At 41.6% G+C, this 25,570-nt stretch overlaps 1 protein-coding gene across 1 annotated transcript in view; it reads left to right on the forward strand.

The window, feature by feature from the left end:
- The window catches only part of atp8b5a (ATPase phospholipid transporting 8B5a), a 59,752-nt gene extending 37,212 nt beyond the window's left edge, over positions 1-22,540 (forward strand). Inside the window, exons 7-28 of the mRNA XM_084054575.1 lie at positions 1,074-1,146; positions 1,784-1,854; positions 2,382-2,464; positions 3,973-4,131; positions 5,557-5,645; positions 7,283-7,476; positions 8,001-8,209; positions 8,590-8,633; positions 9,029-9,194; positions 9,592-9,780; positions 9,972-10,087; positions 10,701-10,865; positions 11,770-11,881; positions 12,442-12,547; positions 13,610-13,751; positions 14,436-14,619; positions 16,166-16,389; positions 17,650-17,733; positions 18,538-18,783; positions 19,401-19,539; positions 20,138-20,268; positions 20,806-22,540. Of these exons, the coding sequence (XP_083910701.1) occupies positions 1,074-1,146; positions 1,784-1,854; positions 2,382-2,464; positions 3,973-4,131; positions 5,557-5,645; positions 7,283-7,476; positions 8,001-8,209; positions 8,590-8,633; positions 9,029-9,194; positions 9,592-9,780; positions 9,972-10,087; positions 10,701-10,865; positions 11,770-11,881; positions 12,442-12,547; positions 13,610-13,751; positions 14,436-14,619; positions 16,166-16,389; positions 17,650-17,733; positions 18,538-18,783; positions 19,401-19,539; positions 20,138-20,268; positions 20,806-21,129 (3,250 nt within the window). The 3' untranslated portion in view covers positions 21,130-22,540. The remainder of the gene's footprint in view (positions 1-1,073; positions 1,147-1,783; positions 1,855-2,381; positions 2,465-3,972; positions 4,132-5,556; positions 5,646-7,282; positions 7,477-8,000; positions 8,210-8,589; positions 8,634-9,028; positions 9,195-9,591; positions 9,781-9,971; positions 10,088-10,700; positions 10,866-11,769; positions 11,882-12,441; positions 12,548-13,609; positions 13,752-14,435; positions 14,620-16,165; positions 16,390-17,649; positions 17,734-18,537; positions 18,784-19,400; positions 19,540-20,137; positions 20,269-20,805) is intronic.
- Positions 22,541-25,570: the final 3,030 nt, after the last annotated feature.

Raw genomic sequence — 25,570 nt, forward strand, 5'->3', positions numbered from 1 at the left:
AGCGAAGAGAGAAAAAAAAGTCCGCCGAACGTGGCGAAGCAGGCTGGATCCCAGGCTAACAGTACATGGCCTTCTTCCTATTGTTGGAAAAGGAAGTCTCCAGAAGAGTGAATCATTGATGATCTGGGTATTATCTCTGTGTCCAGCTGAAACAGCACGTCTTTGGGCGTCAGTAGTGGACATTGGTGGTATGTCTCTGTATTTCTTTTAGTTGGCTGGGGTGCACTCGCATTAGGAGCCTTGTGCTTCTCAAGTTCCCTCTCCATATTAGGAAACATGCTAATCTTGATAGCTTTGGATTGTGGTTCTCAAACGTTCTCATGTCAAGGACCCCCAAATTGATAAGTATCTGTGTTGTTAAAATGTTTCTAAAATATATTAAAAACATTCAAACATTTTCAAGATTTGTTTGAAATTTGCCAATGTATACGTTATAGATTTAAAGTGTTTCAACAGATTTTTGATGCTATATTAACTCATTTTGCTGAGTGAGGACCCCCTTGAACCCCCCTGGAACCCCCCAAGGACCCCTGGGGGTCCCAGGACTCCACTTTGAGAACCACTGGCTTTGGAGACTCCTGACTGCCACATTGCATGCAGCTCGTAACAGGTCATCCATGCAGGCTTGACCCTTTCTGCTGAGAGACGGACAGCTAAAAAGACAGACAGCAAGACGGACAATCAAAGAGATGAGACAGTCAGAAAGACGCGCAGACAGGCAGACAGACAAACAGATAGACATGCAGACAGATAGACGAGTAAAGGCAATTGTCAGGAACATACAATGCACGCATCAAAACACGCATGCACACACACACAATTCTTTTTTGTCACCTCTGAACAATATTAACCCATTAAAAACGGGAAAGCATCTGTGTCATTTTAGGTTTTTGCATTGGCTATTAAAACATAGCAGATGTACAAGCTTGTACATTTTAAAGTGTGAGAACTACTGATTTAGAAGGCATTTGTAGAATCGGCCTCGGGTCTTAATGGGCTGAATTAAACTAGCTTCATTGCCATTCTGCGTGTTGATGTGCTTTGGGTTTGTGGGTTCTTCTTGTGTGTTTCAGGTTGTGCAGTGAGAGATGGATGGACGTTCAGGTGGGAGACATCATCAAACTGGAGAACAACCAGTTTGTCACGGTCAGTCTTTGACACACTGACGATGATTCAACTGAAATTAATTGTGTGCAGTGGTGGGGAAAAGTACTCACATGTTTCATGTGAGTAAAAGTATCAATACTGCAATGTAGAAATACTCTGTTGCAAGTAAAAGTCCGGAATTAAACATTTACTTGAGTATCAAAATGTACTTAAAGTGCCAAAAGTAAAACTACTCATTCTGCAGAATGTCCAATTTCACAAGTTCTGAAACGAATAAAATGTATAAAAAACATTTGAAAATAGCAGATCTACAAACTCACAATGCGTCGCGATGCGACGCATTGTGAGCTTGTAGATCTGCTATTTTCAAATGGCCGAAATGTATATAGGGCTGAAGTAGTTAATGTATGTTTTGTAATAATAATCAAAATGTACAAAGTAACTAGCAACTAAAGTTGTCAAATAATTGTAGTGGAGTAAAAGTACAATATTTGCCTCTGAAATGTAGTGGAGTGGAAGTAAAAGTATTGGAAATTGGAAATACTCAAGTAAAGTACAAACACCTCAAAATTGTACTTAAGTACAGTACTTAAGTAAATGTACCTAGTTACTTTCCACCACTGATTTTGTGTTGATGTGGAGAATAAACAACAGGATCTTTGTGGTTTTTTTTTAGGCTGACCTTCTCCTGCTGTCCAGCAGTGAGCCTCTTAACCTGATCTACATCGAGACAGCAGAACTGGACGGGTACGTTTCATGTTCTCCTCAAACAGTGTACACAGTAAAATCATCGGTGGTAAAGGGCAGGGGTGTGCTTTGGATTTTGGCGAAAACTGCGAATGGCTGTGCGGGCGTGCGGGCAGCTTCAGGAGCTGCGCTTCACCGGCAGCTCACCCCTGGTAAAGGGGCAATGGTCAACATTCAGTTATTTATGGTATTTTTGCTCTGTACCATTTTCTTTTTAATTCACATTCATTCAATGAAGATTGAATGAATGTGAATTAAAATACTATTGAGTCAATCTCAACAAGTAAAACCTCATTCTGTAGCTCTGCTTTTACATTTCCATATCAAATGAAAAAACTGCAAAACATTGGAATAATCCCCCTTTGCGGTGTTGGTCTTTCGCGCACACAGTTCGCACACACGCACGAACAAACGCACGCACGCACGAGATAGAGATGATTGATTTTTGTAAATCATACATCTTTTTCTCTTTCCTCATCTTCTGCTTTTCCCCATTCCGCCGTCATTTCCGCTCTTGTCTTCCTCAGAGAGACCAACCTGAAGGTGAGACAAGCCTTGACAGTTACAGGAGACATGGGCGACAACATTGAGGGCCTGGCTGCCTTCAATGGTGAGAGAACAGTCGCTGTTCACTGTCTCTGATGATGTTTTACGTTTCAAACCTATCTATAAACAACACTGGAATGTACTGTGCACATGAACCCCAGTGGATGACCAGGACTGATTTTGGTGACCCCCATGACCTTTCCTCTCGTGCCATCATTAGGCCAGATTTAATCTGTTTACAACAACCCTAGATGAGATCACTTCACATATCAGAGAAGGAAGCCAGAGATATAAAACCAATTACCATTCTACAGAGAACAGAGGCTATCAGATAATTAATAATGCCACTTAGTCATGTGAAGTGAAGTTGCACAGTAGCTGGCTATAATGTTAGCTGTTGAGAGGGGAATATTTGGATAAAGAAAATAATTAACCACAAGAACAGTAGTTAGTTAGTTAGTTTTTATTTCGGTCATAATTCTTCTTTTTTTTAACAAGACAGTTCAATATACATTGCAACTTAGTCAACATGATGACTATTTGGCCGAAAAGGTATGGGCTGAAGCCAAAGCTTATTTTGCCCACCTTAATACCAATTAAAATAAATTATCATACTGTAGTAGCATAAAGAAAACGTAGGCTCAAACAAAAGAAACAGTAGACTGGCTGGAAGCCAAAAAGGTCGGAAATTCCAACAAACGCCCGACTTTGAAAGCGTTAATGGATGCAGTTTGCGTCTCTGCGCGTTGTCTGACTGCTGACACAAATGAGACATGGGAGCGACGCCTAATTACACTTTTTAATTCCTGAAGAAATTGTGTATTGCAGTTGTGGAAGTACTAAATTGTTTTGCTTGAGTAAAAGTATCACAATGTAGAAATACTTTGTTACAAGTAAAAGTACGGTATTCAAAATTTGACTCGAGTAAAAGTAAAAAGTACAAGTATTAGTATCAAAATATACTTAAAGTACCAAAGTAAAAGTACTCAAGTTTAACAAAATCTGTCAAACCTTTTTGAAAATAGCAGATCTACAAGCTCTGCTATTTTTGAATAGACAAAGTATAAATAGGCCTTAATTGGATAATGTATGTAACAAAGTATGGTCACTTATAACTTATAAATAAAGTTTTCAAATAATTGTTGTGGAGTAAAAGTTCAAAATTTGCCTCTGAGATGTTAGTGGAATAGAATTATAAAAGTTGACATACTCAAGTAACAGAACCACTAACTGCTCCCCATGAGCAGGTGGTGCCTTGCATGTGTGAATTATATAGTGTGAGACACTATATCGTTGCTGTCGGGCAGAAACCTCTTATCTCCATATTTTTTTTTAAATCTCCATACTTTTTGTGTTTTTTTCGTAAAATGAACGCCCTACTCGATCGTACTACAGCGTCACACAGAAGCATCAAAAGTAGCAGATCTACAAGCTCGAAACGCGGCGCGAAGCGACGCGTTTCGAGCTTGTAGATCTGCTACTTTTGCTATTTTTGACTTTGAATCCTGACAAGTAACCGTTTTAGACCGATATAAATGTGCCATTTACTTCCTTTTTTTAATGCTTCTCCAGGTGAAGTTCGCTGTGAGCCTCCCAACAACCGCCTGGATCGCTTCACAGGAACGCTGACCTACGACAACCAGAAGTACTCACTGGACAATGAAAAGATCCTGCTCCGAGGGTGTACCCTGAGGAACACCGACTGGTGCTTTGGACTGGTGCTGTTCGGAGGTGAGGAAGAGTCTTCTTCACACACCAGTCGAGTAGAGCGGTGGTTCTCAAACTCTTTCATGTCAAGGAACCCCCCAAAATGAATGTGTATTTGGCCGTGGGCCGCCATCTAAAAAGATTTTGTGCTAGCCCCCCCCCCATACCGTATCGTATTTATGTTGTTAAAAATGATTCAAAACATTAAAAACTTTTCACATTCTTTCAAGATTTTTTTAAAATTACACTGACAGCTTTAGTTACTACCGGTAGTTACTTTGCAGATTATTAAAACAAAGTATGCATTAACTACTTCGCCCTATTTTATACTATATAAAATATAAGCTCATAATGCTCACAATTTCGAAATATGTTGCACTTTTACTTTGGGACTGTAGCCAATAATGTTGTACATTAGAAACAGGTTAGAAAAAAAAGAGCACTAGTTTGTCACCCTGAACCTACAGCTCCCCCCTGTGGGGAGGAATTAGAATAGCAGGCTGAACACATTGGTTACAATATTGACACTTTTTATGCCCAAGGTACACCATAGGCAGAAGTCTGCAAACATTTATTTTATAAATATACCCCGTTCAGTCTCTATCTATTCCATCCCCTAAAGTCACACTAATCTATTACAAATCTATTGGACTTGACCAGGGGTAAAGGTAGGGTAAGAGTGATATTTTTTGGTTAAAACAAAAACAAATTGTTAAAAGGTTAAAGCACTATATTCTGTAGCAGTAGTAGTAATCATTGTTGTAGAGTTTTTGTTCTGTAACAGGGGTCTCCATGTCTCTCCAAGAGCTGGAGAGACATGGAGACTCCTGTTACTGAGCAAACAAACACTCTATAGCAATGATTAAATATAGAGCTATTCAACACTTATTTTAACAAAGAAAATCACTTACCCTACCTTTAACTAAAACTAATGAAACAAATAACTCTAACTAGTTTGTAAAAACATTTTAGTTAACTGAAATGAGGTTTTACAAAACAAGAAACAATAAGTTACTGAATCTATATAGTGTTTACAAAAATAACTAACTAAAATCATGGAGAAAATGTCCTTGGTTTTAGTCTTTGTCAAAAATCTTCAGAAATTGCAGATCTCCAAGGTCTCAACATGGCACGGTGTGACACGTTGTGAGCTTGTAAATCTGCTATTTTTGCTATTTTGTCTGACCTTGTTGAATCTTGCCCCTGACTAATCCATATTACAATAAAAAAAACTCAACTAAAACGAAGCCTTAAAAAAATAACAAACCCATTTTTAAATGGGTTTGTTATTTTTTTAAGGCTTAGTTTTAGTTGAGTTTTTATTTTTTTAATTGGTTTAAATATGAATCAAAACTAATCTTACATTTAAAACAAAAAGTCTTTGGTCTAAAACTAAGGAAAAATCCCAAAATCCAATAACTATGACTCATGTATGATGCTGTGTTCCAGGTCCTGAAACCAAGCTGATGCAGAACTGTGGGAAGAGCACCTTCAAGAGGACCAGCATAGACCGCCTGATGAATGTCCTGGTCCTCTTTGTGAGTCTCTGTCTACTGCCTGTTTAATGGTCTTTAGATAGCGTAGCATGGCTTATTATATATATTTTTTTTTACAGGTTTTTACATTGAACAACATAGTGCAGTATGGCATTTTTTTTTTTTTTTACATCGAACGACATAGTGTATGTAGCATTTATTTTTATTTATATATATATATATATATATATATATATATATATATATATATATATATATATATATATATATATATATATATATAGTGAAAATAGAAGATCTACAAGCATCAAAAGGGGTCATGATGCAACGGATTGTGAGCTTGTAGATCGGCTAGAACACCTTTGAAATGTTTTGAAAATTGTCAGCAATACAGCAATGCATCGATATTAAAAAGAAAATGTATTTTGTAGCTCAAGTACACATTTGAAAGAGCAACTTTCACTTGTAGGCGAGTAATATTTGACCGGGAGTAAGTAGCCTACTGGTGTTGAGTAATTTCTCTAGCACTGGTTGAACAGCTGAGGAGGCCGCATGGCTGCCATTCAGGACAACATAGTACAAAAATAACTCTGCCGCGTGCTGTAGAGAGAGGGGGGTATAGCTCAGTGGTAGAGCATTTGACTGCAGATCAAGAGGTCCCTAGTTCGAATCTGGGTGCCCCCTTCCTTTATGCAAGTTATTTTACGTTTGATCTTTTATTTAACCAGGGTAAAAACCACATTGAGATCTTTTTTTTAAGCGGGCCCTGACATGAGTGAGTTCCTTAAAGGGATAGTTCACCCATTTTCTTTCTTTTCTATTGATTAGTCACCCCATGGAGACTTGAATTCATGGATATATATTTTTTTTTTGTCGCATTCCTAAGACAGTCATTTGATGACCAGCGGACCGGTAGGCAGCGGTTCCAGTAAGAGACACAAGGAGACGCTTTGTGTCTCCTACCGGAACCGCTGCCGGTCATCAAAAAAATATTGTCTTAGGAATGCGACAAAAACAAAAAAATATCCATGAATTCAAGTCTCCATGGGGTGACTAATCGATAGAAAAAATGTTATTTTGTGGGAGAACTATCCCTTTAAGCAGGTGCCTGTGTGCTCAGACCAGGGTTATTATTATAGACTAACGAAATAACTAAAACTAGGGCTACTTCCAACTCCAAGGCTACTTGGTAAGACAAAGGAGTCATTCATTTACGACAGTGGATCTCAAAGTGGGGTCTGGGGACCCCCAGGGGTCCTTGGGGGGTATTCCAGGGGGTCCCTAGCAAAACGTGTTACAACCGCAGCACAATAATTTTAACCACTTTATCCATTTATTCGTTGGCTATTCAAAAATAGCTGATGTACAAGCTTGCAGCACGGCACGAATTTTGACGCGCTGCGAGCTTGTAGATCTGCTGTTTTTGAAAAATATCGGAAAATGTTGAATAAATTCCCTTTTTTTAATTTTACATAACTCTTCTCTTCTGGGGGGTCCCGTGACACGAAACATTTTCAGATGGGGGGGGGGGGGGGGTCCGCGACCAAGCACATATCAACGTAGGGGTCCTTGACATGAAAAAGATTGAGAACCACTGATTTAAAAACCAACACTAAAGATAATAATATGGAGACACGAGGTTTCTGCCCGACAGCGACAATAACGTGTGTGTCCTGCAGATCTTTGTCTTCCTGGCCTTCATGTGCTCCATCCTGGCCATAGGGAACTACATCTGGGAGATCAACGAGGGCTCCCAGTTCACCGTGTTCCTGCCCAGACAGGAGGGCACGGACGCCGCTCTCTCCGCCTTCCTCACCTTCTGGTCCTACGTCATCATCCTCAACACCGTGGTGCCCATCTCCCTCTATGTGAGGTACTGTAGGACGTTCTCTGTGTGTGTGTGTGTGTGTGTGTGTGTGTGTGTGTGTGTGTGTGTGTGTGTGTGTGTGTGTGTGTGTGTGTGTGTGTTTGTTTAACCCATTAAAACCCATTCGTGCCGTGCTATAAGATTGTAGATCTGCTATTTTTGAAAAACCTTGAAAATGTTTGCAAATCTTTGAATATATAAATTATATATACTGTATATCTTTGCTTCTGGGGGTCCCTGGAACAAAATATTTTGAGATGGGGTAACTTCCGTGGCCAAATACATATAATTTTGTGTGTGTTTTAAATTACGTCTAAAGGTCATTACACACCGGCGATTATGCGAATTATACGCAAAATTCGGACTCGTTCCGAATAATTAAAAGACGCTTTTTCGCTTCGCTTTTTCGCTCCATGGAAGCTTGCATTGACTTTATAAGGTTTTTAAAAAAAAGGTATTTTTCGCATGAAAAATTTGCCCCCGGTGTGTAAGGGGCTTAACCGTTGCTGTTTTTGACGACTCTTCCACAGTGTGGAGATCATTCGTCTGGGAAACAGCTTCTACATCGACTGGGACAGAAAGATGTACCACCCCCGCAGTGACACCCCCGCCGAGGCCCGGACCACCACCCTGAACGAGGAGCTGGGCCAGATCAAGTACATCTTCAGTGACAAGACGGGCACGCTCACCCAGAACATCATGACTTTTAACAAGTGCTCCATCAATGGAAAATCCTATGGTGAGATGTAACGACTGTGTATGGCACGCACGCACGCACGCACGCACCAGTGGAGTAAAGTAACCAAGTACTGTACTTGAGTAGTAGTATTTTGAGGTACAAGCTCACAATCGCGACGCGTTTACTTTAAGTACAATTACATGTATGTAATTGTAACTGAAAATGTAAAATGTAACAGACTACTTCTACATTGCAGTATTGATACTTTTACTTATGAAGTAAAACATTTGAGTACTTTTCCCACCACTGACACACACACACACACACACACACATGTACAATAATGGACAACATAACGGTGGGGCTCTATTGTGTATGCAGTGCACACACAACTCCGTATAGCAAGCTGTATATGAACTCTCTACCGTCCTCCATTCCAGGGGATGTGTTTGACTACACCGGCCAGAGAGTTGAGGTCACTGAGGTGAGTTGGACCCAAATCTAAAAGCTCACATAGAATTAAAGCATAACATGTGGACATACAATTGTTTTTGTAAAAACAAAAAGAGAGCTCACCATTCTGAGTTCAAGTGGAAATGTAAGTAAAACCTAACCACAACACAGACATCAGGAAACACAAAAGAATGTCACTACAAAATAATTTAAGACCACACGGAGACAGATCATGACAGTATCTCTGTCTGTCTGTCTGTTTGTCTGTCTCATATATTAACCACTTCAGCCCTATATACATTTCGGCCATTTGAACCTTTTTTTTAATATATATATCTTTTTTTAATGTTTATTTTATTTGAAAGTGAAACATCCCTTTAAGTAAAAAAAAAGTGAGTATTTTTTTCCACCACTGTCTGTCTCCAGTACACAGAGAGGGTGGACTTCTCCTTCAACCCTCTGGCTGACCCCCGCTTTGCGTTCCACGACCACTCCCTGGTGGAGGCGGTGAAGCTGGAGAACCCGGAGGTCCATGCCTTCTTCAGACTCCTGGCCCTGTGCCACACCGTCATGGCGGAGGAGAAGACCGAGGGTGAGGAGAGGGAAGAGGCCCAAACTCCACCACTTTGGCGTCCCCACTATGTGATTATTATAGACATTTAAAAATGTTCAATAACTTTCAAATAATGCGAAAATGGACGATCGATTATTTTTTGTGTGACACCGTTGTACAGTATGACAAAATAGGGCTTAACCCATTAAAGCGGGGAACACATCTGTGTAACCACTTAACCATTATTTTATACTTTGACTACGGTATTCGAAAATAGCAGATTTACAAGCTCATAGCACGGCACAGAGTGTAAAAAGTAAAAACATCACGAGAACACCAACAAGACAAAAACAGAAAGTTCAACAATACTATAGAAGACCAAAGTATGGACACCATATTGAAAGTGGACTGAATGTGATTGTTGTTGCTGGTTCAGGTGAGCTCCACTACCAGGCCCAGTCTCCAGACGAAGGCGCGTTGGTAACCGCTGCTCGGAACTTTGGCTTCGTGTTCCGTTTCCGTACGCCGGACAGCGTGACCATCGTAGAGATGGGACAGCAGCGCAGCTACCAGCTCCTGGCCATCCTGGACTTCGACAACGTACGCAAGAGGATGTCCGTCATAGGTAAACCGCCACATGGAACACAACGGCATGTTGGGAATTAAAAAGGTTGACTCTTAAATGCCAATCTTGAGACTAAATCGCAGTGTGTGTGTTGGTGTGTGTGTGTGTGTGTGTGTGTGTGTGTGTGTGTGTGTGTGTGTGTGTGTGTGTGTGTGTGTGTGTGTGTGTGTGTGTGTGTACTGTGTACATAGTGCGGAGTCCAGAGGGGAAGCTGTCCTTGTACTGTAAAGGAGCAGACACTATTCTCTATGAGAGACTACATAAGTCCTGCAGCAAGCTGATGGACGTGACCACAGAACACCTCAATGTCAGTATGGTATTCTGTGTGTGTGTGTGTGTGTGTGTGTGTGTGTGTGTGCGCGCGCGCGCGTGCATGCGTGCGTGTGTGTATACTTGAATTTGTGAAATAAGCATTGCTGGTCCTCACAAGAGAAATAGTTGTTTTATGGTTCAATCTTATTTTAGGTTTTAATTAGGTTTACAATTAGTAAAACTGGATTTGGCAGTTGTATTTTATTGAATTATTCTTAGTTGTGCACCAAAAATAGTCGAGCCCACAATGTGACACAGTGCAACGTGTGTACATGCATCAGAGTCAGACACTGAGGAAGAAATTGTGTATTTCAAGTGGAATAAGCAGACCTGTCCAAAAGTAAATTAAACTACTTATTTATTCTGCCAGACACTGAAACTTAAAAAATATTTAAAATGTGCGCTTGACATGATTAACACATTGCTCTCTACTTTTCAGCTCCGGAAATACTACCTTTTTGACTTTTCCTGTGTGTGTGTGTGTGTGTGTGTGTGTGTGTGTGTGTGTGTGTGTGTGTGTGTGTGTGTGTGTGTGTGTGTGTGTGTGTGTGTGTGTGTGTGTGTACGCGCGCGCGCGTCTGTGTCTGTGTCTGTGCACTATCCCTTAGGAGTTTGCGGGGGAGGGCTTGCGAACCCTTGCCCTAGCATACAAGGATCTGGATGAGGAGTACTTCAGCCAATGGAAACAGCGCCATCATGAGGCCAGCACAGCCCTGGAGGACCGCGAGGACAAACTGGACCAGCTGTATGAGGAGATAGAGAAAGACCTGCTGGTAGGAAGACAAGAGACATCACACCACTGGTGTTATATTTTATTTGTATTCTCATTTCTTGTATATTTTATTGTCTTTTATATTGTATCGTTGCTGTCGGGTGGGAGAACCTTGTATGTCCAAAACCGCTCCTTTTTTTTTCTTATTTTAAAAACATAAAATAGTGAAAATAGCCAATCAACAAGCTCACAACACACAGCATTGTGAACTTGTAGATCTCCTTCTGTATTGTGGGGCACCAATCAGGTACCAGTATGCAAATATGGGGGAGGTTTATCTCCAGAGGCATTTCTTTTTAATCCGCCCCTTGGAAATGCAGGTTCCACTCAGCGATTCCAGACTAATATCTACGCAGTGATATTAGACTGGTCTTGCCAAGGCTGATATCTCTGAAGACATATCCAAACTCATCCCTAAGTCAAATGAGTTGGTATAAAACTCTTTACAGTGTTGTGGGATCACACAATATTAGCTATTTATGGGACTGTGTCCACAGCAAGCACTTCTTGTGCTGCCTGCACCTTTCTTATATGTTAAAGAGGTGCTAGAACAGTGCTACCCCTTGCATTTCAGCACTCTCAGCATCTAGCATTGTTTGGCAGAGCACCCTGTATGCTTCAAGCTGAAAATAGTTCACCTTTTTGGCTCATCAGTGTCAAGTTGGATCCTCCTGGGAAGTCCATGTTTACTGTTATTTCTTCTTGCTTCAAGCACAGCAATGGTTGATAGGTTAGAATGTTGCGGGCTCAAATAAACACTCCATGTGCTTAATAAGAAGCACCTTGGACATGATATTGGAGCGGTTCCTCCGTTCTGTGGACACAGCCCCTATTGGTGAAATACTCTGTTGACAGTCCTCTCTCACAATAATGTATTGATTATTTGTCTGTCCATATGTGTCAAGTTATTAGGGGCCACAGCCATAGAAGACAAACTCCAAGACGGAGTGCCACAGACCATCGAACAGTTATCCAAGGCGGACATTAAAATCTGGGTGTTGACGGGAGACAAGCAAGGTAATCCATCTAAAACAGCCCAGCTGTGTCATCATTTAATACTGCTGCAATATTCAGGCTACCTAGAAATGAATTTGGTTCATGATTATGTTTATTTACAATGTTTAAAAGCGACATGAATCGTAAGGTGAGACGTCTTATTCTTTTCCCAGTTCAATTTTGTAGTAGTGTTTTATTGTGTTTCCTGATTTATTTTATTACTAAGTTTTACTTAGTTCAGTTCATTTCCTGCCTCATGTGTCTGACTGTCACTCCACTGATTATACACACCTGCTTCCAAAACCTCACCTGCCCCTGTTTTACAATCATTCTACTCTGTATAATACTCCTCTGTTGGCTTTAATGTGTTCTACCTTTGTATGTTCATTGTTCTCCAGCATATCTTCTGTGTTCTATGGGTTTTGTTCTTACTACATATTCTCTCTCTTTTTGCTTTTGCTGGGGACCCACTGGGGGTCCCCTCCCCGGACCCCTCTTTGAGAGCCACTGAACTATTTCACTGTACTGTGTCACAGCTGCTTAAATCCAAGTCATATCTAGAGTTCCTATTCACACGACAGAGACGGCGGAGAACATTGGCTACTCCTGCAACATGCTCCGGGAGGAGATGAACGAGGTCTTCGTCGTCTCAGCCAACACGCCTGAGGATGTCAGGCAGGAACTCAGGTCAGAAGCACTGATCAATCAAATACTGACAAATACAGGGAAATAACCATGGTCTGTATTTAGGCCCACAGCTCCATTTGTTTAAAAAGAATCACACCCAGTGTGAAGTGAGCGGTGTGGTCATCACAGTGATGGAAGCTCACTTAAAAAAAAGTGCATAGTCCTAATTATAGGTTATTAATTTCATCATGTGTCTCGCTAGCCAATCACAGTGCTGAATAGAGTCAGCCAATAGAGTCAGCCAATCACAGTACAGGGTGTACTAATGTAGAGGGGTGTGCTATTATGAGCCAATCACAGTACAGCGAAGGGTGTACTAATGAGGTGTCCCAACCCCACTTATAGGAGCGGCTACACCGCTCAAAAACTATATGACAATATGACATACTTCTGTGTATGACAAATAGTGAAATTAGACGATCTACAAGGTTACAACGCATGGTATCAAAACAGGTTGTAAGTTTGTAGATCTGCTATTTTCTCTATTTTTGAATTAGAAAAATGAAACTGATAATTTTCGATAGGCTGAATTTTTGACAGACTTTGGGGTGTGTCATAAAAAAGCCTCAATAAAAATAACAAAAATACTGTACATGATCTACAAGCTCACTACGGGTCTCATTGCGATGTGTTGTGAGCTTGTACTGTAGATAGTCTATTTTCTGAGTTTATAAGAAATTGTCTTTTGCAGTGTTGTAAAGTAACTATGTAAATGTACTCAAGTACTGTACTTAAGTACAGTTTCGAGGTATTTTTACTTTACTGGAGAATTTCCAATTTTCTGTACTTTTAATTCTAACTCACTACACCGCAGAAGCAATTATTATACTTTTACTCTTTAGTTAGAAAACTTTAGTTACTAGTTACTTTGTAGATTTAGATTATTATTACGAAACATACAGTAACCACAAAATAGCCGATCTACAAGCTCACAATGCGTTCAAAAGATGTATTTGAAAACTTTGAAATGGGAGAGTATTTCTACATTGCAGTATTGATACTTTTACTTGAGTAAAACATTTGAGTACTTTTTCCACCACTGGTCTATTTGTCATGGAACAGGAATGCCAGGGCCACCATGAAACCAGACGCAGTGGACGACTCCGTCTTCCTACCAGAGAGGACTCTGGGTAGCAGGAAGGAAGTAATGAGCGACGAGCTGGTGAATGGAGAATACGGCCTGGTGATAAACGGACACAGTCTGGTACGAGACAAGACGATATTACATTATTATTCATTATGCATGCAGTCACCAACCCTTATGACATTATACGACTGATTTGGGGTTAGATTTAGGGTTGCGACAGTTAATCAAACTAATCAATTTCATTGCTTATTGTTTTAATGATAATCGTTTCATAATCTATCCCTATCATTATAGGCTAAAATATATACTGTATATTTTTTAGTAGTTAAAATAACTGATCAACAAGCTCACAACGCGTCGAAGCGTAACATTTTGTGCTTGATCTGCTTTTTTTTTTTTTTACGACACCGTTGTGCGACAAAGTATAAAATAATGCTTAAGTGGTTAATCGATTTATGGTTCTACAGTATGTGTTGAAGTGTCCCTGAGCAACTGCTCCCCGGGAGCTGTGTTAATGGCATCCACTGCTCCTAATAGTTAGGACGCAATGGATATAGTTAGCATGTAATGCAGAGGACAAATTACACATAATGCAAATGTACAGTGACATATAGCCCCAAAAAACTACTAAAGAGGACTACATTATTATCATTAATAGCTGGAACTATTTGAGGACGATCAAGCATTTTCAACTTGGATTGCCACTGTGTTTGCATCGCTCTGGACCAGTTGTACTGATTCTGCTGTGTGTCAAACAGTAGTGCTGCCAGACAGTGAACATTGTTGTTGTTGTCCCCTCAGGCCTATGCACTGGAGCGCAGCATGGAGCTGGAGTTCCTGAGGACGGCGTGCATGTGTAAATCAGTGATCTGCTGCAGGGTCACTCCTCTGCAGAAGGCTCAGGTGGTGGAGCTGGTGAAGAAGTACAAACAGGCCTGCACCCTGGCCATAGGAGACGGAGCCAACGATGTCAGCATGATCAAAGGTACCAGTGACTGTCGGCTCTGTGCGTAGCCGCATAGGCCCAGTTTTCCGAAGGTGACATACCCGTTTCCTGTTCCACTTCATTTTCCCATGGCTTTGTTTGATTGGCTCGAACCGGAAGCACCCTTGACGAATGAGCGAATAAAATGAAGCTATGGGGAAATTAACTAGAACATGAAACAGGTATGCCACCTCCCGAAAACCTGGACTTCAGTTATGCACGGTTATGCGCCTATTTATTGACCGATATGTCTGAGTCATAGTGTAGGGGGCTTTGTCAGGGTACCGGTCTGTATGTGTCCCTTTCATGCCCACATATGGAGATCCCCTGATTTCATCAGTATATGCCCATAATATTGTTGTGCCCATATATAGGCATATCAGTTGGATCGGTGTTTCTGGTCCTTGCCGATGCGCGCGCCGAGTTTGAAGTCGGTCTACATATATATGCCAATATATGGGTGTATCGGGTTTGTTTATGGTTATGTCTGAGTCATAGTGACATGCCTGTATATGGGTGTATCGGGTTTGTTTATGGTTATGTCTGAGTCATAGTGACATGCCTGTATATGGGTGTATCGGGTTTGTTTATGATTATATCAGAGTGATGTGGTCCACCCGCCCACCTTCCCATTAGCCAATTTTAATATAGGGTAGACATTTAGCTGATGAAGTTACACTGTAAAATTCTTCATTATTAATTTAAAGGTGCTGTAAGTGATATTGTTTTTGGTTAGAAAAGCTCTATATTCTGATAGTAATCTTCGATATAGAGTGTTTGTTCGGTAACAGGGTCTGCCAGTCTGTATAGTTGTTTAACAAACAGAAAATACGTTTTCAGGTGGGACACCAATTTCATCCAATCTGCAGAGAGAACCAATTTATCAGTGTTAACAAGTGGGATTGTATATCGGCATTTTAGTCAGTGAAAAACCCTTTATGTCATGAATGGACCAGGAGGCAGGCTTGCAGGTGAAAATAAAAACTATTTATTCCAGGCCTGGACAACAATAGGTGAAATAACAAAAGAAATAAAGTAACTTAAATTCAACACAACCTAACCAACAGAGGTTCGGTGTCAACCTCACTCCATGGCAGCCCACAATCTACTGAGCTGCTCCCTTTATATAGTCTATACAGACCCCACCCATGGCTACAATCAACCAACCCAGTGCATTCGAACTCCACCCAAGCTGCTCCCCATGTAGCATTAATCAGCTCCTCAGGCTTCAAGGCAGCCTCCCCTTTACAGCATCTGATAAACAGATAAACACAAGTATATTAGATTCCATGTCACAGCAGAATGTGCACCTTCTGTGGGACTGAGAATCTACATGTTATACAATACAGCATAACATACAATGAATGTGTAACATTAGTAAATTAGTCAAGCTGCTCTGTCACAATCAGCTTCAATTTTATAGTAATAATCCAGTTCCAATTTTATTTTATTGAAATAATTACCTGTTTTGAGTAGCAACTGTCACCAAAAGTAGTCATTTGAGTTAAGTCAGATTCACTGTATTGCTTTCCCACTCCCCCTCCAGCGGCCCACATAGGCGTGGGCATCTCGGGCCAGGAGGGCATGCAGGCCGTGCTGTCCAGCGACTACTCCTTTGCACAGTTCCGTTTCCTGCAGCGCCTCCTGCTGGTGCACGGCCGCTGGTCCTACCTGCGCATGTGCAAGTTCCTGCGCTACTTCTTCTACAAGAACTTCACCTTCACCTTGGTCCACTTCTGGTATGCCTTCTTCTGCGGCTTCTCCGCTCAGGTGAGACAGAGAATGTTTGACCCACATTGTCATTTTGTGTCGTCCAAAAATAAGATTTAAGTCCTTTTTCAGGTACACCGTGAAATCCTCAGTGTTAATCAACTAAACTCAGTTTTATTGTCACATCACTCGTTTGCAGGTGTAAAAAAGTGGGTGAAATGTCATAAAAGCTCCATTTGCAGTTTCAAGATAGAAGGCAAGAAATAGAGAAAGAAACAAACACACAGAAAATGAGCAGATATATGCTGTACATGAGGTGCATGGTTAAAAGTAGAAATGGAATGAGACAGTTAAAATACAGTCACAGACTACAAATGTGCCAGTGCAGCAGCAGTGGGGCGCACCTTCAGTCATATACACAGAAACATATAATCCTGTGTGGCAGAGAAAGAAAGGAACAAGCAGAAAGTGAGCAAAAAGTATTCATGGCGGGCTCAGAACTTGTAATGTATCCCAAATTGATCCGTAGGGTCCATTTGCTTACTTACTTAAAGTCACTGAAAGAAGGCATCTTCATTTTGGACTGAATTATTTAGTTACTGCATTATAAAAGTAATTATTTACTAGGGAAAGTTACTACCATCACTTTTTTACAATATTAATATACACATTATTTTACTGTTGCAGTGGCACGATATAGTTATTACCATGATACCAAGGTAGTACACAGAACAGACTCAGTTGTTGACATAGGAAGCATGTCTTCAACAGTATATCTTGAAATCAGTCTTTAAAGGAATTAGGAAGCTCACGCTTTTACTCACCATTGAGTAGGCTTAGTTTGTATGTGTGTGTGTGTGTGTGTGTGTGTGTGTGTGTGTGTGTGTGTGTGTGTGTGTGTGTGGGCGTGCAGGTGTGCGTGTGCATATGTGCAACTGTGCATGCATGCATGCATAGCCAAGACCCATCCAACTCTGCCTCTGATTGGCTTTCCCTGATATTTTCCCCTACCTTAACCACTTTTCACTCTTCATGCCTAAATCTCAATCAGAGGCAGAATAGGGCAGCCTTTGCCATACTAAATGCTTACCATCTAGTGGGATGATAATAAATAAAAGCCTCTGAAATTGTCATCTATTTTCACATAAGGTAACGACTCCATTTTTATTTGAGTTATTGAAACTATGTTACTGAATTGGAAAAAAACAATTAAATACACTCTTAACCCATTAAAAAATAAGAGGAGTTACAGGTTACTTGGTGATGTGTTTATCCCAACACTTGTCGTAGTTCTGACCGTCTTTTTTCCTTTCTTTACAGACGGTGTATGACGAGTGGTACATTACGCTCTATAACTTGGTGTACACAGCGCTTCCTGTACTGGGCATGAGTCTGTTTGATCAGGTAAACCCCATTGTGTGTGAACGAGACAAAGCATTTGGCCTTTTTACAGCGTGGCTCTGCAAAATGCTAGCCGTCTATGAGGAGGTCTGTGTGTGTCTGTCCGGAACTAATCCCGCAAACTACTGGACCGATCAGCCCCAAACATGGTGTGCACGCTGCACTTTTTGAAATATTGAACTTTAATTTTATAATGGAAGTCAAGAGTACCGAAGTCCTGACGTCACTCCCGCTATCCCTGGGTCACGGAAGTATTGAAACCTGAAACCTTGCCCAAATTTAGAGTCATACAGTACATCATAGAGACTGATTTCACTGGCTGATGACATGAAGTCTGAGATCCACATTGGAGGCCAGGGATAGGCAATATACTGAGATTATATTGATATTGTGATATGGTATAAATGTTGTCTTTACCTGGTTTTGATCAGCCGTATATATACGTAATTGTTTAAAAAAATAGCAGATCTACATGCTCACAATGTTGTGAGCTTGTCCATTTGCTTTTTTTGCTTTTCTTTTTTTTTTTGCTATTTAACCCATTTAGACCTGAGACCGATTCTAAAAACGCCTTCTAAATCCTGACCTAAGTTTTCTGAAAAACTATATTTATTAAAAAATGACAAACAAATCTATGTTGCTATATACTGTACATAGCAACCGGAACCAAAAGGAGTTCCCGTCCTGAAAGGTATAGTTACAAATAGGGGTTCCTGCCTAAAATGTTTGGTTTTTTTAAGTATAAAGTATAAAACAGGGCTTTTACGGTAAGTGGTTAAATCAACACCCTTGACATTGACTTCCCAGGACGTGAACGACGCATGGAGTTTCCAGCATCCGGAGCTCTACGTTCCCGGCCAGCTCAACCTGTACTTCAACAAGGCCTTGTTCTTTAAGTGTGCCCTGCACAGCGTCTACAGCTCCCTGGTGCTGTTCTTCATCCCCTACGCCGCCATGCACGACACGCTGCGGGACGACGGCAAGGACATTGCCGACTACCAGTCCTTTGCCCTCCTCACTCAGACGTGTCTCCTCATCACTGTCTGCGTCCAGGTGTGTGGTGAATGTCCACTGCATTGGTAGATGCTCATGTCATGTTTCAATCTTGCGTCCTGTTTGCTGTTTGTTGCTTGCTGACAGAGATCCGTTCTTTTGGGTAGTATAGGTTGACCTTTATAAGTAAGGTTTGGGATGGAATCACGTACGTTATGTACATATAGTCTCTGTTGGGTGGAAACCTAAAAAAAAAGTTATTTTTCAGGATGCAAATTTGAAAATAGCAAGAGTAGCAGATCTACAAGCTCGAAACGCGTCGCTTCGAGCCGCGTTTCGAGCCGCATTTCGAGCTTGCAAATCTGCTACTTTTGAGACTTTTGTGTGACGCGGTAGTTGCATTATCAAGTATAGGTTGTTAATGTACAAAAAAACACAAAAAGTTCGAATTTGGAGATAAGAGGTTTCTGCCCGACAGCAACGATGTGTACGTACATGCAGACAGACATCCCGGAAACATAATGATGCCTCCGGCCACGGCTGTCACGGTGGAAGCATAAAAAGACCATAGCAACAGTAATAAAATCAATGAAAACTAATCCCGTCAATAGAAAGTTGTGCATGGTGAATAATGCTTATCCGTTTCGGTCCTGTCTCACCTCATCCTGGGCGTGTAGCTGGGTTTGGACATGGCGTACTGGACGGCGGTCAACACGTTCTTCGTGGTGGGCAGTCTGGCCATGTACTTCGCTGTCACCTTCACCATGTACAGCAATGGAATGTACCTCATCGTCCCCTCGTCCTTCCCCTTCATAGGTGAGTGAGGAGCTTTTACTCTATACTAACCACTAGCGTCCCTATTTTGAAAATGGTTGCAAATAAATAAGAAAATATATCAGCTATACTCACTATTTTCAAGTGACAGAAGTATAAAATGGTACTGTACTGGTGCCAGTAGCTACTGGTGTATTTCTAATGTGCTGCATCTTCATGGAATCCATTTCCAAGAATTGCTGTACGTGCGTGTGGATTACTGACCTAGGCCATATTTGGGGACATAATTTCCCCCAAATATGGCCTATATTAGGAATGTTGTCTAAATGGGGACAATGTTGATGTACCCAAAGTTAAGGGTTAGGTTTCGGGTTAAGTTTAGGAGATGTAAATGGTAAAAAACATAGGAGATGTAGAATGAATGTACTGTAAGTCAATGTAAATTTTCCAAAAGTCTGCTAAGTAAACATGTGCGTATGTGTGCGTGCGCACGTGTTTGTGTGTGTGTGTGTGTGTGTGTGTGTGTGTGTGTGTGTGTGTGTGTGTGTGTGTGTGTGTGTGTGTGTGTGTGTGTGTGTGTGTGTGTGTGTGTGTGTGTGTGTGTGTGCGTGTATGTGTGTGTGTGCGTGTGTGCTTCCAGGTACAGCCAGGAACTCTCTGAACCAGCCCAACATGTGGCTGACCATCCTCCTGACCTCCATCCTGTGTATACTTCCTGTGGTCACCTACCGCTTCCTGTTGATCCAGCTCTGTCCCACCATCAACGACAAGGTGTGGCCATTGGCCAATCACAGCATGGATACTTTATTTATTTATTTGCATCTCAAACTGAAGGCAAACACAACCCCAGCCTAACGTCCCGTATCCAACAGAGCCCCACCCGCGGCGCCATTATTAGAAAACTTGCAATTTACATGCAGACAGAGAGCACAGCAACAACATGTTCAACATGAATAGACAGAAATGATGATTAAACTGACACTGTCAGGTAATACAGAAAGATGCAGTGCCACAGGACTATTCGCCCTTAGATAATGATAATTTGGTATATTGTTGCTGTCGGACAGAAACCTCCATATTTTAACTTTTTGTGTTTTTTTGTAAATTAATTTAAAAAGTTGCTGTTTTGGACGTATGGTTTCCACCCGACAGAGACAATATCAGGTTTTTGTTTTTGTTTTCTTCCAATGTGTGGACACATTGACGATCTCATTAAGAATTCAAGGTTGGGACTTTAGGAGCGCCCAATTGTAGTCTCAGCACAAATTGTATATTTACGCATAATTATCTCAACTCTCCACATTCCAGGTGATGTTCAAAGTCAGACAGGCCAAAGCCACACCGCCTCCTCCGCCCCGACGTGCCCGCCTGCGTCGCACCAGCTCCCGGCGCTCCGGCTACGCCTTCTCGCACACAGGGGGCTACGGGAACCTGGTGACGTCGGCCCGCTACTTGCACCGTCCCGCCGCGGCCAGATCGTCGGGTTTCGGCCAGACGGGACGCACCACCATGGGCTTTAGTCCCATGGGACGCTCGGCTGGCTACAGCCCCACGGGACGCCCCCAGAACGCCAAGGTGCAGGACGTGGAGGTGACCTCGCTGCAGATGTATCGGACGACGGCAGACCTCTGAGGAGGTTTTTCTTTTTTTGCAGGGCCAGTGGAGAGGCGCTTGGGAGAAAGACAGGCCAGTCACATCATAAACAGTCAGACTCATGATGTGCTATTATGCCTCTGCAATGAGTGACTTGGATTTTGGGACATCTTTACGGCCAGTTTTTGCATCAACTTTCCAAGGCGTTTCCCCTTTTTGCTACAAGAGTTCGTACTTCCCCTTTTAGAATTGACAGGAGAGGCAGGAGCCTTTCATTGTTAATGCTAAACGGGACTTCTCGCGTGAAGAAGTTAGGACTGCATACTGTACTTTCAACACATTGATGCATTCAGGGCACAGGTAAATAAAAGAAATTGAGGATTGAGGAAAATTCTCTGCATGTAAACATAGCCACTGATTAGCCCAAGGGGGTTTGGACTGGAGGTTTGGCTTATGTCATAAAAATGCCTGTAAGTTCCAGGCGCAACGTTGGAACTTACAGGAGTTACGCAACGCCGTGAAGAACTAATTAAACAGGAAGAACTAATTAACTTTTCGCACGACTAGGCGTGGTGACAGACAGGTCTTTTTCATCTCATAAAAAGACCTGTACGTTTACGCAACATCATGCAACTTTGTAATAAGATTGGTTATGGGGCAAGGCATAACTCATTTACTTTAACCACTTTACCTTATTATATACCATACTTTGTTGACCAGTGTCCCCCTGGGGTCTATACTAGGTCCCCCTCCTTTTTTTCCCTCTACACCAAATGTCTTTGCTGAAAATGGCAAATGGCAAATCTGCAAGCTCACGGTCACAACGCGAGACGTTGTGAACTTGTAGATCGTCTATTTTCGACCAATGTTCGCCTACTACGGCTAATGAACTTGAACAGTGATTGTCCATTGACAGTGGTGCTTCTCACAAAGCCTCATTTAACTTCGGAACAGCTTCATGTAAAACCTTGAGATGGCAGTATTGGTCTAATCAATGAAACTGGGGGTGCTGGAGAGTTCATCACTGAACACTGAACAAATAGTGCTAACATCAGGAAACAGCACTAAACTATTAAAATGGTCCGTAACTATTCATTGCTATAACCACTCAAGTGCAGTCTATTGTGAATGTATTACCTGCAAACCAAAGATGTGTGATGGTTCTTACTCTAATAAAAAACTAAACAAAATAGAACAGAAGCAATAGGGCATACAGTAGCAGTGCCAGTGGCAGCCATTTTCTGGTTACACTTCAAAATACTCAATGCATTTTTCCCATTGACATTTCCAAAAATATTTATATCAATTAATTTAAGCCTAGAATCAAGCCATCCAGGGTCTTGGTGAATCATGACCATAAAACGTTTGATTCTGTGAAAAAACTTTTTTGAAAACGGCAAAAAAAGGGTATTTATTAAATATAGTATATCATATCATTAAATATATATTATTAAATAAAATCACAGAAAAAAATGGTCATGATTCACCAGGACCCTGGATGGCTTGATTCTAGGCTTAAATTAATTGATATAAATATTTTTGGAAATGTCAATGGGAAACATGCATTGAGTATTTTGAAGTGGAACCAGAAAATGGCCGCCACTGCTATGCCCTATAGGTGAGCACAAAGTGGTGCCATTGATAGAAGGCATACGTGGTTCTATACGGGAGAACATTTGGTATTAAAGCTGCAATGTGTAACTTTAATGTACTACCCAGGATTTGAACCTAGGTCTCCCGTACGAGAGACAAATCCTGCTGTTCTTCCAAGAAGGCATTCCAGGGGAGATACTGCACTTATGACCTTCAGGCAGCGCTACTTGTGTAACCAGTAGGTGTCCTACCAACACCAGGGTCTAAATGTCTCAATGGAAGAGAAGGGAACACCTCCAACCACTGCACATTGATTGATTGATTGAAATTTTTATTAGGCAAAAAGAATGTAAAACAACACAGTTACATTTATAATGCTTTTGACTAAAAGGTCCGGCCAAAAAAGTCCTTGCGGGCTTGTTTCCATTGGGGTCCTTGAATTAATTTCATAGACATATATAGTAGCAACCAAACAGTTCAAAAAACAACATAAGAATACAGAGGGGAAAAAAAATATATACCATTATGTACAAAAAAGGTCATGGGAAAATAAAGAAATATATACAAAACAAAACATGATCAAAGTAAAAAAAAAAAAAAAAAAAAAAAAAAAAAAAAAGTGTGTACAAAAAAGGGGGAGGGGGGGGGGGGTCGTCTGTCTACAGGGAAACTGGTACTAGCTCCTCTTTAGGCCTCCAGAAAGATGAGTTTTTAGGGCTGTTTTGAATGAGCCCAGCGAACTGCATTTTTTGAGGGATGGGGTTAGACTATTCCATTCCTTGGTGGCAGTGCTATAGAAGGAGAATTTGCCCATGTTTGTTTTATGGGTGGGTGTTACCAGATTGTTGTTTACGCTCCCTCTAGTTTTGTGACTGTGGGTGTCACTAACTTTTTCGAGGTACTTATACAGATATGCAGGTATAGGGGGCATTTCGGGCAAATCTGCATTTACAATTTTGAAGACCAGTCCCATTTTTAATTGTATAACCCTGTCTTCCACCCTGAGCCAGCCTAGGCTGGCAAAGTGAGTGGGAGAGAGGTGGGTCATGGGCCCCAGTCCGAGAAGTAGTCGAATCAGTTTGTTTTGGGAGGTTTGAAGCTTAGTCTTCAGTGACACTGAGGTGTTGGAGTACCAAGAGGAGCTAGCATAGTCAAAAAGGGGCTGAATCAGGGCCCCTGAGAGGGTCCTGAGTGCCTGAGGGTTGACAAAAGAGGAAACTCTGCCCATAAATCTGGTTCTCTGGTTTACTCCTTTGAACACCTTTGTTGCCATGCTTTCACCTGTCAGGTGTTTGTCAAGAATACATCCCAAATAGGTAATCTCTTCTTTGCTAGTGATGATTGTGTCATCGACTTTGACCTTGAAGTCATTTACCTTCATTTTACTGAGGGAATGTTTGGTCCCAAATAGGATGGATTCGGTTTTCCCAAGGTGTAGTGACAGTTTGTTATCGGTAAGCCAGGTACGGATTTTTGAGAGTTCAGAGCTGAGAGCTTCCTCGACTTGCAACTTGTCCTCTCCCGAAATCAGGAGTGCCGAGTCATCAGCGAACAGGAACAGTTTGCAGTTACAGGCAGCATTCATGTCGTTAATGTATAGAAGAAACAGTAACGGCCCTAGAATGCTGCCTTGAGGAACCCCGCAGCTCACCGGGAGGGATGAGGACATGGTTCCGTTGATGTCAACCACTTGTTCTCTACCCTCCAAGTAAGATCTCATCCAATTTAGTGATGTGCAATCAAAACCAATCGCCCTCAGCTTATCAAGTAGAATTTCGTGGTTTACAGTGTCAAATGCCTTTTGGAGGTCCAGCATGACCATGCCGCAGTATTTGCCCGAGTCTACCTCACGTTTGATGTGATCGGTCAAATACAGTAGGCATGTGTCAGTGGAGTGGGATGTTCTGAAGCCCGATTGGAATTCAAACAACAGCTTACGCTCGCTGAGGTAGCTGTTGATTTGTTCTTGGATTGATCGCTCTATAACCTTTGAGATTGAACAAAGGATGGAAACAGGCCTATAGTTGCCAGGATCTAGTTTGCTTCCTTTTTTAAATAGAGGGATTACTCTTGCCAACTTGAATTCTTGTGGGACATGACACTGACTTATGGATAAGTTTGTAATATGGGCTACTAAGGGAGCAATGGAGACCGCTGCGTCTCTGAGGAATCTGGTGGGGATGTTGTCAAGGCCGGTGGCCTTGTTTGGCTGTAGGGCGAGGAGTTTTTTTTGCACATCAACAGTCAAAACAGGTTTGAAAGAGAAAGAATCCTTTTTAGCCCCTAGTTTCTCATAGTGAGCTTGAATGTGGTCGGGGCCATACAGACCTGAATGCTGAGGGAGTTTGCTTACCAACTGGGTTGCAACTGTGGTGAAGAAACTGTTAAAACAGTCCGCTACCAATTGCTTGTCGGTAGTGAGCGAGCCACTTGAAATAATGCAAATGTTTGTAGATTTTGTCTGAATTTTTCCGTTGCAGCCTAATTGTTTTAGTGCCTCCCACAGTTTTTGTGGGTGGCTTTTGTTAGCCTCTATGTTCTCATTTAAGAAATTCTTTTTGGCATTTCTGATCAAATTAGTAACTACGTTTCGTAGTTTTCTGCACTTTTCAAGTAGCTCCTCACTTTTGTTTTTTCTGAACTCGGAGAAGCTTTGGTTCCTGAGTTTGATGGTATTCAAAATATCACCCTTCATCCAAGGTTCTGTGCTAGCTTTGACCCTCACCACCTTTGTGGGTGCGATGTTATCAAGTACACACAAAAAAGCTTTTTTGAAACAGGACCAGGACTCCTCCACAGAGGTGCAATTTAGGACATGGGACCAGTCCATTTTTTCAAGAGCTGTTGTTAGAAGATCACTAGAGTAGTGTTTCATAGACCTGCAGCT

This window comes from Gymnoscopelus microlampas (genome assembly GCF_963454915.1).
Source record: "Gymnoscopelus microlampas genome assembly, chromosome: 4".
NCBI lineage: Eukaryota > Metazoa > Chordata > Actinopteri > Myctophiformes > Myctophidae > Gymnoscopelus > Gymnoscopelus microlampas.